The sequence below is a fragment of the Nomia melanderi genome, chromosome 14 (assembly GCF_051020985.1).
Source record: "Nomia melanderi isolate GNS246 chromosome 14, iyNomMela1, whole genome shotgun sequence".
Lineage (NCBI taxonomy): Eukaryota > Metazoa > Arthropoda > Insecta > Hymenoptera > Halictidae > Nomia > Nomia melanderi.
The window spans coordinates 1,332,455-1,349,566 of record NC_135012.1 but is presented as its reverse complement, the minus strand read 5'-3'; the positions used below and the strand labels follow the sequence as shown (position 1 = coordinate 1,349,566).

The 17,112-nt window shown below is 39.8% G+C and overlaps 3 protein-coding genes across 5 annotated transcripts; 2 read left to right on the top strand and 1 right to left on the bottom strand.

Moving 5' to 3' along the window:
- The first annotated feature begins 707 nt into the window (after positions 1-707).
- Positions 708-4,037, top strand: LOC116428803 (uncharacterized). Of its 2 annotated transcripts, XM_031980919.2 has the most exons (6): positions 708-853; positions 1,316-1,472; positions 1,642-1,850; positions 1,924-2,488; positions 2,791-3,009; positions 3,097-4,037. In XM_031980919.2, exons 4-6 carry the CDS (start codon positions 1,933-1,935, stop codon positions 3,681-3,683), a joined length of 1,362 nt encoding a protein of 453 aa, XP_031836779.1. In that variant the 5' UTR covers positions 708-853; positions 1,316-1,472; positions 1,642-1,850; positions 1,924-1,932; the 3' UTR covers positions 3,684-4,037. The 2 variants fall into 2 exon arrangements, with proteins under 2 accessions (XP_031836779.1, XP_076230158.1); XM_076374043.1 differs by lacking the exon at positions 708-853 and adding an exon at positions 1,168-1,182 and having other exon boundaries at positions 1,642-2,488.
- Positions 4,038-4,102: 65 nt separating this feature from the next.
- On the top strand, positions 4,103-6,830 carry park (E3 ubiquitin-protein ligase parkin). Its single transcript, XM_031980909.2, has 8 exons — positions 4,103-4,542; positions 4,723-4,924; positions 5,051-5,411; positions 5,481-5,682; positions 5,755-5,916; positions 6,003-6,128; positions 6,202-6,286; positions 6,368-6,830. Exons 1-8 carry the CDS (start codon positions 4,285-4,287, stop codon positions 6,475-6,477), a joined length of 1,506 nt encoding a protein of 501 aa, XP_031836769.1. The 5' UTR covers positions 4,103-4,284; the 3' UTR covers positions 6,478-6,830.
- Positions 6,831-6,943: 113 nt separating this feature from the next.
- Positions 6,944-13,010, bottom strand: byn (T-domain transcriptional activator brachyenteron). 2 transcript variants are annotated; one of them, XM_031980890.2, is made up of 6 exons: positions 11,728-13,010; positions 9,657-9,752; positions 8,981-9,224; positions 8,747-8,900; positions 8,448-8,639; positions 6,944-8,309 (listed from the first exon to the last, which is right to left on the bottom strand). In XM_031980890.2, the coding sequence occupies exons 1-6, from the start codon at positions 12,027-12,029 to the stop codon at positions 7,486-7,488; spliced, it is 1,812 nt and encodes a 603-aa protein (XP_031836750.1). In that variant the 5' UTR covers positions 12,030-13,010; the 3' UTR covers positions 6,944-7,485. The 2 variants fall into 2 exon arrangements, with proteins under 2 accessions (XP_031836750.1, XP_031836759.1); XM_031980899.2 differs by lacking the exon at positions 11,728-13,010 and adding an exon at positions 10,630-10,827.
- Between the last annotated feature and the right edge of the window lie 4,102 nt (positions 13,011-17,112).

Here is a 17,112-nt window from a genome sequence, read left to right as displayed (position 1 = left end):
AGGTATCCACTGGCGACCAGTGACGTAGATGGCTTGTGTGGAGTATGCGTGATAAGGAAGAACTCATTCTTATCCATGAGTTGGAAGAAGCCTGTATTACCGATTCGTGAAGAATATTTTTATTGTAAGTACAGATTGTCAATTTTATGAATTGAACGGTCGTTGTTGATGAGAGTCGTTCAGTTGATTGAAATATTTTAATGAGTAGGCGTGTTAATCATTCGTGGTAAAATAGTTAATGAATATTGTATTATACAGGTTATAAAATCCACAATGCTGTACACTTAGGTTGAAGGGCGCCATCTAAATATGGAGTTTTGAACTTTTAGGGATTTTTGGTAATGAGATTCTTCTAATGTTAATTACAAATTGGTTTATGGAATGAATATATTAGAATTATTTAAATAAATAACGAGTAAAGTAATGATAAGGAAGGAGCTAGTTTTTTGAGATGAGAGACTGTTCTTTTTAATTTCTAATTTTGAGTGTTATTAGAGTATGTATTAGAGAACCAAGATTAAAAGTCTCTCCAATGATACTAAAGGGAAATGATGAATTACCTTCCACATTGTTTCTAAACTTCTGTCTTCAGATCTTTGAAAAATAAGGACACGTCTTTTCAGTTTTTCAATTTGTTTACACTCGATAGCGTTTTTTATGGTATTTATTTGAATTTGTAGGAGCGGCCATACCACCCAACTGTTATCATCCTGTCATTTACCCTTCGTTGGAATCGAATGATATCGATATTATTCAGTGATGAATTAACCTCCGGAGAATTTATTTGATAACCATGTAGACAGATCGGAGTACGGACAATTTTGAAAATAACGAATATAGTTACCTGTCCGTGGTACGATTCCTCAGGTTCCATCAGGAGTGTATTACTAAAAAAGGAGACCCTGGTCGAGTGAACATAATTCAACCGGTTCGACTTGTGTCTCCTTTAACGCTAGAACTACCGTCACAATCATTTTGTATAGTAATATTTATCCTTTTATAACAAAGGTAAATAATTATTAATGGTTTAGTATCACAGTAATAATATCACGCTATGATCTAGCTACTTGTGTTACTAATTATTTTTATTTAAAATCAAGTTTTTTATTGTAATTGTTCTTCAGCAATTTGGAAGCTCCGGTCATCGGTGACCATCATGGCAGTCAACAAGCTAAATATTTGGTAGTTCTAGTATTTATAATGGTATTATGAACACGATGATTAGATTCACGTACAGACTTTCAGTTCTGAATGTATTGAACCATAACATCCTCGGACATAATGACAACGTTTAAATGCGTATCTGTACTTGTAGGTTGAATTCCAATGGCTCTTACTATTCGTCTGCCGATCTTCATAGTAACATCGCACTCTAAGTCATTATTGGAACCCTAGCACCGAAGAGGGAAGAAACGGAGACCTAGAAAAATAAATGAACAAACATTCAATTAGATAGTGACTCTTATAATTTTGTGAGTACCTACTCTCTCTGATACAAATCGTTTCTATGTTATAATTCCTATGAAATATACGTAGCTTAATTAAACATTATTTACTAACATAATAAGAGCAAAATGGATACTAAGATATGGATATTAAGATTTCTTTTAACTAAGTATTACCGTTACAATGTTATAATAGGAGGACTAGTGGCAGTCAACGTATTAATCGGTCGATTACCATAGTCGCAACGAGGGTGGTTCCATGAGTAATCTCTCGAGGTAGAACGGAAGCAGAAACTCGAAACCCTTCGGTGGTAGCGATATCGGAACCGATATTCTTTCACGTGCAACGAAACCCGAACACTCGAGAGCCCCATCTAAATTTCTGATCCAACATCGGATCCCGAGGTTGTGTTCATGAGCCTATCGATCGCGGTCACCGCGATTTAATTAATAAGAGGCTTCCTTTCTATTACAATAGAACGAAAGAATGTCCTCTTCCTCCGACAATCAGTTTTACCGTCAAAGAAAATTATACAGACGCAAGAAGAGTAAACTTCACCATAGCACTCCCGTGGAAACTGCTGCTGGACCAAGCAGTACCAGCATTTCCACGATTGAGAAGTATTCCGCGTCGAGCACGGACAATAAGCGAATTCCACAGTTGTCGAATGTACCGAAAATAAAGCGAAAGAGGAAAACGAAAAGAATCCCAAAGAAATTAGAAACTGAAGAGAATTCGGACAGCGATTGGGTGACGATACAGGATACCTCGCTTAACGAGAAGGAAAATGTACAGCCGGACACGAAGACTTCACCGAGACTATTCTCAGATTATGATTCCCCGGAACATGTCCGTGAAGCCCAACATTTCTATGATTTTTCCTTCGACCCATCTGTTCGTCGATCTCTTCGCTGGGATACTGACAATAGGAGTCCGGAGAAGATCAAGGATCACGTGGAGCCCTTGGCTACGGTGGATCTTCCCAGATTCCGAACTCCTATTGTTGCTATCAGTGAAGACGAGGAGGAAAACCGGACGTTCAGTAATTGCTAGTTCTTCTTTAATCCCCCAAACATCTAGGATTCGTTTAAATCCTCTTCATTGATCCTTTTCAGTGAAGCAAAGAAATCTTTTACAAACAGGTTCTACCTGATCGTAGTAACAAAGCTATTTACTTGAAATTAATGGTCACGGCTATAGTAATATTTAATTTGAATTTAAAAGAAATTAGTAAATAGTATTTAGATTTCTTAAATTCAGTTGAAAATTTTCCTCGCGAGTCTGACACAATATTCTAAGTCAAGGGGTTAATGCTGCACAATATTAATTATAATGAAATTTCAGGAAAGGAGAATGCAGTGAAGAAATACGTCAACAGAAATGAGCGACGAAAACCGAAGCCGATTATAATGACTGACAGGCCTAAACAGTTATTGGACGATGTAACGTTTCCTACCACAACTCTGGCTGATATACTTTGGGATGATCTTGTGGCGAAAAATCCTAAAGAGATGAGGCAGTGGGTCAATCCGTCTTCTACAAAGAAACCGACGAAACAAAAAGGTAACGCGAGTAAACAACGCGAACAGCTAAGAAATCAAATTCATTTAATTAAGGTTGATTTGAAATTAAACTATTTATTATGACTAGACACGGATTCTGAGGACGAGGACGATGAAGACTGGAAAACGAAGCCTTTATGGCCGGAATATAAGGTACCAGAAGGTATGAGCGTCACGCGAGGACACTTTGATCGTGCTCAGAAGAAATGGATTAGGAAATACGATCCTCACAAGTTTCCTGAATCCGAAGATAAAGATTTCAAAAGAGACAAAGTAACGGGGGCTCGGAAGATGACTCTGAATCAGTACCTTCAGAAGTGTAGGTTGCAGAAGCAAAATGAGGAAAAAATAAACAAAAAGCGAGAAGAGAAAGGCAAGAAAAGAAAACATAATGTTTGGTCAATAACAAGACGCATAAATTCGTCAGGCGACGAATTACAAAGAACACAAATTCAACACAAAGTCGATCAAGATTCGGATCAAGATTCGGATCAAGAATCTATATTTAAGATGAAAAGGATTTTACGGAAAAGAGAATACGAGCTAAACAGGAGTCCTGAAATCCAGCATGCAAAAAGAAAAAAAACGGTGGAAGAAAATAAACCTAAGATAAGGTCTGTTGAAACATTAATCGATTCGCGTTATAAAATAAAGCGAATTGACACTGCGAAGTGATTTGTTAATTGAATTGAATTTATTTTGATAAACGAATTGATTCGTGACTTGAAGAATACAAAAATTGATACTATAAAATATAGAATACGAAATATTTATAGTTGATAAATTAAAAATTATTCGTATTCCATATTTTACAGTATTAATTTTAGTATTTTTCAAGCTGTGAATCAATTCGCTTTATTTATTGGTGAAAGATTTTTTCGTAACTGTTATTACGGAACATTTTTTGATTATATGGTGCATTATTTATATTATATTATGTTTATATTATGTTGATATTATGTTTATATTATTGTTGTTCCATAGAAAGAGAATTATTGTTTTAATAAAAGATTATTTGTTAAATGAAAATGAACTGTTTTACCTTCCTTTCAAATTGTTTCCCGGAAGACTTTAGTTATCCAATGGACCAAAGATGTCGCGGATATCATACCATCAAAGTTTAATTATATCTTGTTAAATGTGCCTGAATCGAAACACAGTGGTTTTTAATTAACAGGAAGCGCAGTTATAGTATCTACTGTCTCTGTTCGATTTTTCTGTCTTTCTCTTTCTTTAGACACTGACTGTGAGATAAAAGACAAACACAATATTCAGTATGAACATTGTTTTCGACTTCATAAGGAATGTGCTTTTGAGCATGTTACAGTTAATTTGGTTCGGAAAGCGTAGAATATCCAATTCACTCAGTATATATGTGAAAACGAATACTGGGAATACTCTTGCTGTTGATCTAGATCCAAAATGGGATATAAAGAACGTGAAAGAAATAGTGGCCCCTCAAATGGGTACATCACCCAGAGACATAAAGATTATATTTGCAGGGAAAGAGCTGCACGACTCAACAATAATAGAAGTAAGTGTGCATATATTATATGTTAGCATATGTGACAATTTGTTTTTACATAGCAAGATTAAGTTAGGTATATTAACCTCACCTGGCTCTGATTTCTATGTTCATCGTAGTGTAGATGCAATGAATGTTTCCTTGTTTCTATATTTTATTGTCTGCAACATTTATCTTGTGTTATTGCAGGAATGCGATTTAGGGCAACAGAGTATTTTACATGCTATTCGTACTCCACATCAACGATTGAACAGAAGTAAAGATACAAGTACTATCAACGAATCTTCAGAAACATCTGAATTCAATGATAGTGGTGGAAAACCATTGAATGAAACTTTAAGTGATTTACCTCTAGATGATTCAGATCTCCAAGAGAATTCACCTAAGGAAGGTAGAATTATCGTAGCCTTTTAAAGGGTAAACAAATAGTTGATGTGTATATTTATTAAGATAAGTTATTTTAAGTACCATCAATTAATATTATATAATAAAAGTATTATGTTATAATCATTTGTAGAATATCAGGAGAGTCGAGCACATTTCTTTGTATTTTGTTCAAGTCCTTGTAAAGCAGTCACAACAGGAAAATTGAGAGTGAAATGTGCTACCTGTAATAGCGGAGCTGTTACTGTAGATAGAGACCCTCAGAGTTGGCCTGATGTACTCTCGCCACGAAGAATAACAGTTCACTGTGAAAACGACTTATGTCCTGCACCTACAACAATTTCTGATGATATTGAAACTCAAGTTTTATATGCGCATTTTTATTTTAAATGTGCAAACCATGCTAGCCTTGGAGAACAAGATGAAGCAGTTCCACTCTACCTTGTAAAACCAAACTTAAGAAAAATTCCTTGCTTAGCATGTACAGACATTAGGTGATTATTATATTCTGTATAATATATATGACATTCTCATGTCTTTTAACAAAAATTACATTATTATAGAGATACAGTATTGGTCTTTCCATGTGAGGCAGGGCATGTAACTTGTCTTGATTGCTTCAAAGATTATTGTTCAGTTCGCTTAAGAGAACGTCAGTTCCAATTTGATGAGGCTAAAGGATATTATACACTTCCATGTCCAGCAGGATGCCCAGATTCACTTATTCCTGAAGTTCATCATTTTCACCTACTTACTCCGGAACAGGTACTTCATGAAGCATACATAAACATTGAAAATTCTTTGAATACTTACTATTTATATATACATATTACTTAGTACGAACAGTATCAGAGATTTAGTACAGAAGAATATGTTTTACGTGTTGGTGGTCTTCTTTGTCCAAGACCAGATTGTGGGATGGGAATTATACCAGCTACAGAGGATGATGGTAGTGATAATGAAGAATGTAGGAAAATACAGTGCATTGGAGGCTGTGGGGTACGTGTATATGTATATATATATATATAAAACATTTGATAGGACATAAAAGCTCTCAATAAAAATATTATTTTCTGTACCTTTAGTATGTTTTCTGCAGAAGATGTTTACAAGGGTTCCATGTAGGGGAATGTGAATCACAGCCATATGCATCTTCTAATGCAACACAAAATTCTGGTGGATATTCTGTGGACCCACAAAGAGCTAAAGATGTAGCTAAAATCATACTATTTAGTTTCTATTCATTTTATGATTAGACGATTTATTCTATAATATTTTTTCTAGGCAAAATGGGATGAAGCCAGCAAAAAGACTATACAGATATCAACAAAACCATGTCCAAAATGCAGGACACCAACTGAAAGAGATGGTAAGTACTTATAATATCGCAGAATAGATTAATAATATGAGATTAATTAATAGTTCCAGTTTAATAAAATATATTTTTTAGGAGGATGTATGCATATGGTTTGTACAAGAGCTGGCTGTGGATATCACTGGTGTTGGGTTTGTCAAACACAGTGGACAAGAGAGTGTATGGGTAATCATTGGTTTGGTTAATGAATAACCATTGTTTAGAAACTTATATATATATATCACTAATTTGTACAGATATAAAAAAAATAAAATTTGGATATAATGTTTTTATGGAAGATTGGATATCAGTTAATTCGAAGATATGTTTAGAAAGGAATAGTATCTACATATTTTTTGAAAAACGAATAATATTTTATATGTAGTGCGTTTCAGTTGTACCATTTCATAATTATATTATAAATATATAATTTATTAAAATTCTTGATGCTTTTTAAGAACTTCGTTGCTATTTAATATAAATTAATTATTGTATATGTAACAATTACAAATTTATATTTGGATATAAATTGTAATAAATTATTATGAACTAAATGTAAGAGTGCGTTTATTTTGGCATTGAGCAACTAATAGTGTATGTTTTATGAGCAAATTGTTCCATCATTTGTTTGCACTTCTGTGAACTTTGAGGAAGACACCATGTATGCGTGTTCAGTATACTTTATTGTAATGATTATATTATCCGATACATATCATTTAAAAGTATTAAGACACTATCTTAGGACGGATTTGATTTCTTGGAAATCGAAATTGAATTGATATCAATTTAACGATTATGAAATACTTCAGTTATGTATTTCAACAGCTTGCTAAGCGAAATCAGCAATCTGTTTGATTAATCTTGATACAAACGTTAACGCGCATCTTTTAATTGATCAATAATTGAAAGGTTTGTAACAAAGACAGTGGTTATCAACAAATTTTTATTTTTTCTCAGAAACATTTCGTGTATTCTTGGAATTTAACGAGCTCGACGATTTTAACTTTCTTTCAACTTTTTGGGCTTAATTTTTGTTACGAACCATTCAATTTTAAATATTTATTTTCATATTGCACCTATGTGGACACATCTTCATACTTACGGTAGTTCTTCGTTTCATATTTATCTAATCATCTAGCTATCAGAATAAGTGTAGAAATCATGAAGTAGCAACAATTCAGTATAATTAAAACTAACTGTATCACATGCTTAAATCAAATTGCTGTTGTTTGTGGAGCTGGTGGCGGAGTCAACGGTGTCCAAGCGGTTGTTTGATGGTCATTAGCCGCAATGTCTGATTCTGGTCGATGATGTCTGTCAATGACCGTTGTCAAATATCTTCGATTCTCGTCAGGCTGCACATCATTTAATGTATCCGTATTCTGATCAGAATAACTCACTGGTATATGATGTTCTTTTGGAGGAGTGTCATATTCTACACTGACAGGAGATACCGTTCCAGTCTGTTGAATCGGTTGTAAGTGTAACATTTGAGGATGATGATGTTGAGGATGATGGTCAGGTGTTGTGGATTGAACAGGAGACGCTTGATACTCGTGGACGTACTCGTCAACCGGAGGAACTGTGTCTGTGCCATTTGGATGTAAAGAATGATGAAGATTGCTGTGTGGAACCGAAGTGTACGATGACATTTGGTGGTGCAAATGTAGATTCAAGTTTAAATAAGGTTGTTGTTGTTGCTGCTGTTGTTCTGAGAGGGTGCTGGGATGTATCCAGGCTGAGGCATCAGTACAGTGACCATGTTCTTGAGGGACCGAAGGTAGATTTGATGGCACGTACAGAGCACATCCTGTGGCTGTAGTTGGTGATGATGTACCAACAACTCCTCTACTGAATATTGCATGTGAGGATGAAGTTGGTGATGGTGAAGGAGACGTGGGCCATTCTTGAGCAGGTGGTAAACAAGCTGGACTTAAATTCTGTAGAGATTCTGGACTACGCGGTGACCATCCTGATGCTGTTACATACGCTGTGGAATGTAGAAGCTGTACTGGACTGTATGGATCTGTACGTTGTTCTGTAACGAAGGTTAAAAATTAGAAGTGATCATATCTCATTGTTTTATCAGTTATAAACTGCAACTATTACAAAGTTCTTCTTTTCAGACAAGACCCATGCCAGTCGAGCCATTAAGGTATTATTCCATAAGTCTTACCATCTTGTATGTACTTGTGTCTCAGAGTGTAAGGTGCAGATCTGCATGTATTTCTGTGACCAGCTGTAGAAACGGTGCAGGAATTAGAGAGATGATTATTGACCGTCACCGACGCTTGATTTTGTGCGGCCGCAATTGCCGTGTTATATTCGTATCCCATAGTAGACTGTGGCAAAAACCAAGCGCCTGTGTCTGTAAGTCGTAATGTCAAAGAATAGATAAACAATCAATATTACTCGAGTCTTGGTAATTTTTAGGGTCTTCAACCACATTCTACAATCCTCGCACAGTCAACTTACATTGTGGATATGTTTGTGGATCAGCAGGACGTTCCTTAGCATCGAGGAACGCTTTTGCAAAGGGATTGTACTTAATCTTCAAATTCGTCACCTCTTCATTTTGGTATGCTGTCACCGCTATGAACTGGGTCTCAGGATAACGATAAGTGAGTACCTGTACAAGAAAACAAACTGAATTATTCCAAATCGTTGCAAAGTATCATCACAAAGGAAGAGGCAAATATAATATTGCACCGTTCTTTGTTCCACAGCGTCCACACGAACCAGATGAACTCGAGGTTCATACTTGTGCAACGAGTTCAGCATTATCTGCCCATTTCCGTTGGATTTGTTCGTCAACTTCACTTTGGCGAACGACACTGCCTCCTTCATCCAGTGGGATCCGAAATTTGGGCTCTCTGGGTGTATGTATATCGGATTCGGCGGAGCGACTTCCGCTTTTCCACCAGGCACCCATTCACCATTCACGTACTTCCATCTATAAATAGATTTCTCCAATGTACGCTTCTTAAACAATCATAACTCCTGAAATGATTGTACAACATGTTCAGAAGCTATGAAAGCAAGGGCTTTCTAGAAAAAACGAAGCAACGAGTAAATCCTTCAACAACTAACAAGAATATTATTTGTCCCATTGAAATTTATAAAAAGTCGACTTAACAGACTCTCAGTCGCCATTTGACAACGCAGAATTCAATGTAAAATGTTGAATAAGGTATTAACACATAAACCATAGAAATAACAATTCTGCACCACAATCGATGCAAGATGTTTCCTTATGTAAGTTGCAGATAATACTGTTAACATTTCAGAAAATAATGAATGTAACGAGAAATACTGTCAGATTCACAAATGTCAATCCCAAAGACTCAGCCCCGAAGCTACCAAATGTTCAACGTGTTTGGTCTACCTGTGTGGATCCACTTGGACGAACTCAAGGAGCAAAGTGTACATCGCTTTCGGTTCCAGTCCACGCGCGACCACCTTGACCACCGGAAACATTCGTCTGAAATCAGAAGACAAAAGGAGAGAGCGTATCAGATAGATTCTTGATCGTGCGAGTCCCTACTGCTCCTGAACTATGTATACACGCCCTTTATCTGCGCCGAGATCTCGGTCCGGCCGGCACCTAGCTACCGCCGGATATTTTGTAAAATGATAAAGAACCGCACGGCGGCCTCGAGAGCAACAACATTTTATAAAACACTAATGAAAGTAACACTGGGGAACAGGCCGATCAGCCGAGAAGAATCGAAGCCGCCTGCAATAAAACTTTACGACGCCCAGGGATACCCAGCGTAAAACATTCTCTTCTCCCGTTCGAGCTGGTGGTACCTGCGGACACTTTGCCTCCGCGCGAGCTGCTCGGTCGACAAACCGTAATCGTTTTTAATAATATACGAATCGTAAAAGTAGCCGAGCCACGGGCAGCCACACCGGATATTTTTTGATCCGCCGTCCTCGCTACGACCGATTTCCCCTTGGACAGGTTGATCCGTGTCTCGTTTCCGGTTTCTCTGTTCCGAGTGAATGCTCATTCTTTTCAAATCTGACCTCTTCGTATGATCTACGATTAACTTGCCTTGAATAACGTGACTCGCGGTGAATATTTTAAATCGAATTTAACAAATATAATTATTACTCGATTCCTTTCAATTCAAATTGAATATTATTCTTCTGTTATCAGTTATTATATTGCAAGACAAACGGAAACAGAATATGCTTTGGAATTATTATCAACGTGTTAATAAACGCGTCTTTTGTAGAAGAAAATTAGATAATTTAGATAGTTCTATTAATCGCATCCTTCTGTTCTCTCCAACGAAATTCGCTTGATAAGTCGCTCAGGAAATTAATATTGAAGTTTAAGGAAAATATGTCACCTAAATTTGAGTGACGTGGCACTCGTAAATGATTCTCGTTCAAGCAGAATGGATTTTTATATCTGTTATATAGTATATTAAATTAAAAGAAGTTGATGGTTTCTATGGCTATCACAGGTGGTCACTGGCAAGAAGGGAAGAGTACCAGGTTGCCTTTTATCCCGCGCACAGAACGCTGGCACGCGTGAATCATCTAAATTCTAGTAACGTTTCGCAATGATCTTTTTCCATTCCGCGCTCTGTTTTTCTTCTCCCGAGTGGTACACATGGACTATTATTTTTACCTTCTGCCTTGTTCACACCGCCGCTCTAATTAAGTCATTTTTACGCGCGACGGCGAGCCGTCTTCGCCGCGGATCTTTCGACCAACGGATCCTTCGACGTTCTCAAATATTAAACTGCTAATACATTGCATCGAAATGAATTATTTCCCAATACGCACGGGGTGACCTGTACAAGTGACGTCACGGAATCGCAGGATCTTCTTTCAACGACGTTCAATTCGAATCAGAAGCATTTCCTTTTATTTTTCCGCGTGACACAGCGTTTCGAATGTATAGGGTGGTTCATAATTGCCAATATTCAGGGGAAATCTACACATTAAAACCAGTGAAAAATGTACGAAACCAATGTTTCTCTAAGCTGTACGTATCGACGCGTATTTATGAATCACCCTGCATATTTACAGTTAGCAACGTATAAAACTGCCGTAGAACAAAAGTTAAAATTTCGAAGTCTCAATTGTCTTTCTATAAATAGCTTCATCTCGATAAGTTAACCCTTTTCCAACAAAGATTGTTTAAAGTATACAAAACCTGCAGATCCTGCCGAATTACAGAATGCCTAAATAATGTACAATAAGGAAACTATGTACTTTTGCTTCAAGTAGTTAAATCATTTGTTTGGAAGTCAGTAATACAAACGTGAAAGTTTGACCTCGACATTCGTCAACAAAGGGTCACATGCATCGGTAACAGACTTGTTAGCAATTCTTCAAAGTACCACTCTCAGTTCGAGTCGCTTGATATTATTCATTTCATTCATTCGATTCTTCGTCAACAATTGCTGTTGCAACGCTAACGAGTGTCTCTCACTCACCTGCCATTTTTGGTAACGATCATTTCGTTGGTGAGGCACTGAAACTTGGTCCACAGATCCCGATCCTCGAGGGACAAAGAAAGAGGCAGGCTCTGGCTTCCGGTGATCGCCATGCTGCTGAGGTTCTGCCCGGAAACCACTGTCCTCTCGTCGTTCTGTTCCTCGTGATCTCCTTCTGGCGTTGATCTACTCCTAGCGCTGCCGTGTTCCCTGTCCCGGTCCTCGTGGACCTCCCTGTCCCGATCTCTTTCGCAACAGGAAGAACGCGCCGGTGAACCAGGGTTGTTCGCTGGCTGCTGCATCTTCTTTGTCCTCTGATTCTATCCTTGCGTGTCTTCTACCTCTGCAACCGAGCTGCAACTCGGAGGAGGTTCTCATGCACGTCCTCGATCACTTCTATCGATAGTACAATCTTCCGTCGCGTAGAAGAACCTCTAAGAAGATACTAAGATGAATCTCAAGATCCCTTGAATGATTCTTTCACAGTAGAAAATCTGAAGTGTCTCTTTAAAAGAAACGTTACAATATTCTATCGAATCTTTTTCCTCTGTTTCACAGATAGTTCCCAGGCACTTCACCGATGGAAGTCCTTATCCTCAGTTTCAGAGCGAGCAAGAAAGAAGGGGTTGAAACTTAGCGATTCCACGACCTTCGCCTGGCAATTATCCTGTGCTCACGATGATTAACACTTTCCTTCTTCCTCTCGCGCACGAACCGTCCACCCAGTACCTCGTTATCCTCTTACCCTCTATCACCAACCGAAACCGATCTCGATCCTCTCGCACCTCAAAACTTAATCTCTGAGCTCCGAAGATCCAAGGAACCAAGAACCACAACAGACTGCCCAACATACATCGGTCAACATCCACAATCCAGAATTCCGCGATCAAGAGGATCACGCGAAACAATGGTTCAGCAAACTTCAGCAATCAATCGGAACTTCCGATCACTTCACAGTTTAGAGGCTGCTCCCCGACCCCGAAGAGGAAGCAACAAGCGAGCGCAGAACGGAAGGGGGTGGAAACTGGCCGCGATCGGCATCGATCCAGCCGGCGCGATCGAATTAACGATTGCCCGGTTGCCGAAGGGGAGAGAAAGAAAAGGAGAGAAACGAGAGGAACGTGAGAAAGGAAGAAACACCGGCAGGGCGGTCGCGCGCGAGAAGGACGGAGGAGAGAGCGCGTCGGCCAGCGGGCGTATTCCTTCCGGAGCGACTTGTTCGGTCCCGTGGTCCGCGTGGCCGTGCTCGTAACACTTGGGCGCGATATTTCACACTAGTCGGCGAAGACGAGCCGAGGACTGACTGCCGACATATCATCGTCTCTGTCGGACATCCCTGTTCCTGCCTCTGTCCCACGATGGTACCCGCCGGGCACCGTCCAATCGATGCCCGGCGGGACGGTACCCCCGCCGCCGTGTACCATCGCGGAGGTGCTAATTAAAGGTCCAAATTAGGAAGGCGCACGGCGCAACATGGCGGGCCCCCGTTCGGCTGCCGGCTTGGACTCGCTAGGATTGGTCGCCGGCCACGCTGGACACGGCGGACGCGGTCTCCACTGGCGGCCACGATCCTTTTCTCCTTTCCACGATCGAGGACAACGGTCGCCGCCTATCCGCCGGCCGACCGGCCAATCCATGCACGGTACCATTTTACGATTCCGCGTCGGTTGGTCGATCCTCCGGAGACCACGAGGGCCGCCAGTCCGCCCACGCCGACAGTCGCACGAGCTTGCTACTCGCTCGTACCGCGCGCTACGATCTCCAAGCTTTCACGATCCCTCGATCGGCTCGACTCGCGCTCTCTCTTTCTATCGCAGGGTCGTTATGATTTGTTTGCTCGCTCGCAGCTTGTCCGGGGCTTTTAATCTTCGCGGTGTTTCGATATGTTTCTTTTTTTGGGTTTTCCTTTTTTTCGGGTCCTCTCCTTGGTCTCGCCTGGCGAAGTGCATCGGTAGAGAAACGGACGGTCGCGTTTAGAAGGATTCTTCAGTGATACTGGTCTATTGGAGCTGGTTTCGGTGGTTCTGGGGACGATGACAGTGCTGGATGTGCGCTTCGGGGACCTGGAAGTTGCGACGGTGAGACTTGCGACGGAAACGTGTTGATGGGTAATTAAATGATTTTACTTGAATACTGTGCCGCTAGGATCCACTGTGCTCGTGTTTCGTACGTACCGTGGCTCGTGTTTCCATCTCCGAGTCGAGAATTGGATCGAGTGTTCACACTCGTCGCGAAAGAAACTAGTATAAACAGATATAATCAGTTACAAGAAACTATGTGGACTAGACTATTTCCCTTTATCCAACTGGTTTCACTGTCGCTTTCACTACTACCGCGATACAGTCTCGAGACAAGGCTGTCGCTCAGCCAGTCTGATCCAACTCTCAAAAGATTCCATCGTCGTCAACTGTCATTAGATTACATTATATAATACAAAATCATAAGAATAATTTTGAACACAGTTACTCATCGAGTCGCGAGGAATGTCTAGCTCGAAAAGTAGCGAACGCGAATCAGTTTTTCTTCGGTTCTCGTCGCATCCTTCGCGAGAACGTCCGCGGGAAAGGTTGATACGACGGCAACACGTTCGCCCGCTCGGCGGTTTCGGCGGTGATAGGGTCAACGGGTTAAGGTAAAACGGTTCCTAGCCGCGGTGGAGCACCGCAGCTGCAGGCGAGAACGGTTAACCGTTCGACGGATAGACTGGACTGACCGTTCCGAGTCAAATGACAAAAATCAACAGCAAGTTACGTCCGGCTGGCTCGCCGATGTATCGCGAGTAGATATTTGACCAGGACCGTTTCTTATTTACCATCGCGTGCGAGTTTCGGCTGGCAAAGTAACCATTCAGCCCTGGCCGATATTTGTCCTAGTAATTTCGTCTGAGGGAAAAGTCGCGATATCGGTGCCGCGGAGACGTAACGGAGTCCTCCGCGTCTCGGCGTGTAACATCGGGATCCGGCGATTTGCTCAACGGTCGACCGTGCACTCTCGGTTATTAGCGAGCCTCTCTGAATCCGATGGAATCGTTGCTCGAATCTGAAACGGAATTATGGGGAGAGATTACCGGAGGAACGAGGAGATTTGTAGGATAGAGTAATATAAATGGTAAATCACTGGTACCGCTCGGCAAACTTACATTGGTAACGGCGTAGGCACGCTAAACAAATTTTTAAACTTGATTTTATCCTTGGGAGTCATGTTTTATGCAACAGAAAGTGTTTTAGATTTTTTTAAGTATCCTTTATGGAAGGATTGTGACTTACAGGTATTTTCTGAGTTGCACTCTTCCGTTGAGATTCTTGGAGATGCGCGTAGGTTCCCAGAAATCCGCTGTTAGATGAAAATGAATGGCACTATTGGTATCTCGGTCGAAATACTCCTATCTGTATGTGTAGTTCCGTCAGCGTCATAGAAAACCGATGCAACAGTTGTAGATTTTTAAAATGTGCCTTTAAATGGAAAATTGAACGATCATTATAAAACGTATTTTATGTAACTGTTTGAATTCTCATACAAATTTCTCCATTAATTTATACTTCCTCAGTTTCTCTACTTTCTCAATAATCCTCTACTGACATTGAAGCTGAATATTAACAAGAAATCTATACAAAAGCTATCGATTCCAAGTTCTATCAGTTTCTCTTAAATCTGAACTAATCCAGTTCGCCTCGTTTTACCCACGCGTGATCGCGAAAGCATTGATGGCGTTATGGGGGTCCTACCGAATAATACCAGCCTCCGGTCGTTTCACTTCACCCAGCTCGACGAACGGTTGCACGCTCGGTATCGTCGATAACAGTTTGTTTGCGGGCTCGGTTGCCCAAATATTCGAAAGAAAATGGAGAAAAAATTAAAAAAAAAACAAAAAAAACGCGAAGATAGGAAGAGAACGTCGGCGTCGGTCAGTTTAATGGTCCGTTGCCAATAAAACGAATTAATCGTTTCCGTTGTTCTCCCGGCGGATTGCGCCGGCAGAATGCAACTTGTAAACAGAGGAACAAAAACCGGTCGGTCCCGGGCGGTCGATGGTTTATCAAAGCGGATTGTAATCGTGGATGTTTATTATGGATGGGACCAACAGGAGGCGGCGTTCTTCAAACGCGATAAAACGAAACTGTCGTGGACCTCCCAATCGGTCCGGCGTGCAGCTACCTAACCGGCAGGTAGTGTCGGACGGGATATCCGTATCATAAACGACTGACGAACCACGGATCAGCCGTAGCGCAAGATTTTCGGGGTAAGGGTCCGTTTTATTGCCCTTGCCACCGTTGACGAGAAACGGAATCGCAACTGTGCGTCGATCACCGTTTCTCCTGTGTCTATTAACCCTTTGCACTCGGAAGCTTTTCGCTAGAAACATTCGACACTTTCTGATGAAACATAGACGACATTTGAGACACTAATCAGAACACACACGTAAATTAACGCTAAAACTACTGGACGGGTCAAAATGCATGCCTGATTTCTTCTTTTTTGCAATTATTACAGAGATAGATGTTTTTCTGAAATTATTAAAGAAACTGACGTAGAATAGATGCACTATTGTTGTCTCTATAGAAGAATTTCAGCAAGTTAATTTAACTGGACAGGTCAAAATGCATTCCTGATTCCTTCTTTTTTGCAATTATTACAAAGATGATATTTTTCTGAAATTATTAAAGAAATTGACGTAGAATAGATGCACTATTGTAGTCTCTATAGAAGAATTAGTCAATGTATCTGCTTGCTAGTTTTAGTGTTAAGAAACAAAGCTGTTTTATATAAAGATTTCACGTATTGATGCATTATACAATATTTAATATTATATATAACACTTTGTAATTTTGTTATATCGAATCAAATGGTGACTGAGTCACCTCAAAGGGTTAACTCTTTGTACTCCGAATTTCCTTTGCATTCTTTCCTCAATAACTCTGTATTATTAGGATATTCTATTTGAAATTAATTTTAAACAATACTTAGTTTGTAGAGAGCAGTATGAACGATTCTTCTTACTAATAATATTGAAAGTAACATAATCATATAATCTATTTAAAAAGATCTTGACAAAGACTCACACCTGAGAACAAAACTAACATAGGAGCGCAAAGGGTTAACCCTTCACGGACGAGAATTAAACTTTTGGAGACGTTGATAAAGAAACTGAGCTACGCATGGAAGTCTTAGATACTAAAGAAAAGAAAATATTAATCTCTTGTTTTTTGAATAGTGAAATTATTCTTTTGCTTTCGAATTGAAATGTCGAAGCTCGAGGGCGCCATTATGGCGACGTTTAGAGCTTCAACAGAATTATCTACAGGAAAGAAACACGTTTGAAAATCGCAGTGGAACAATAATAATAACCAAAGCGTTCAAATAACGCGAAACAAATCAAGCTATTTT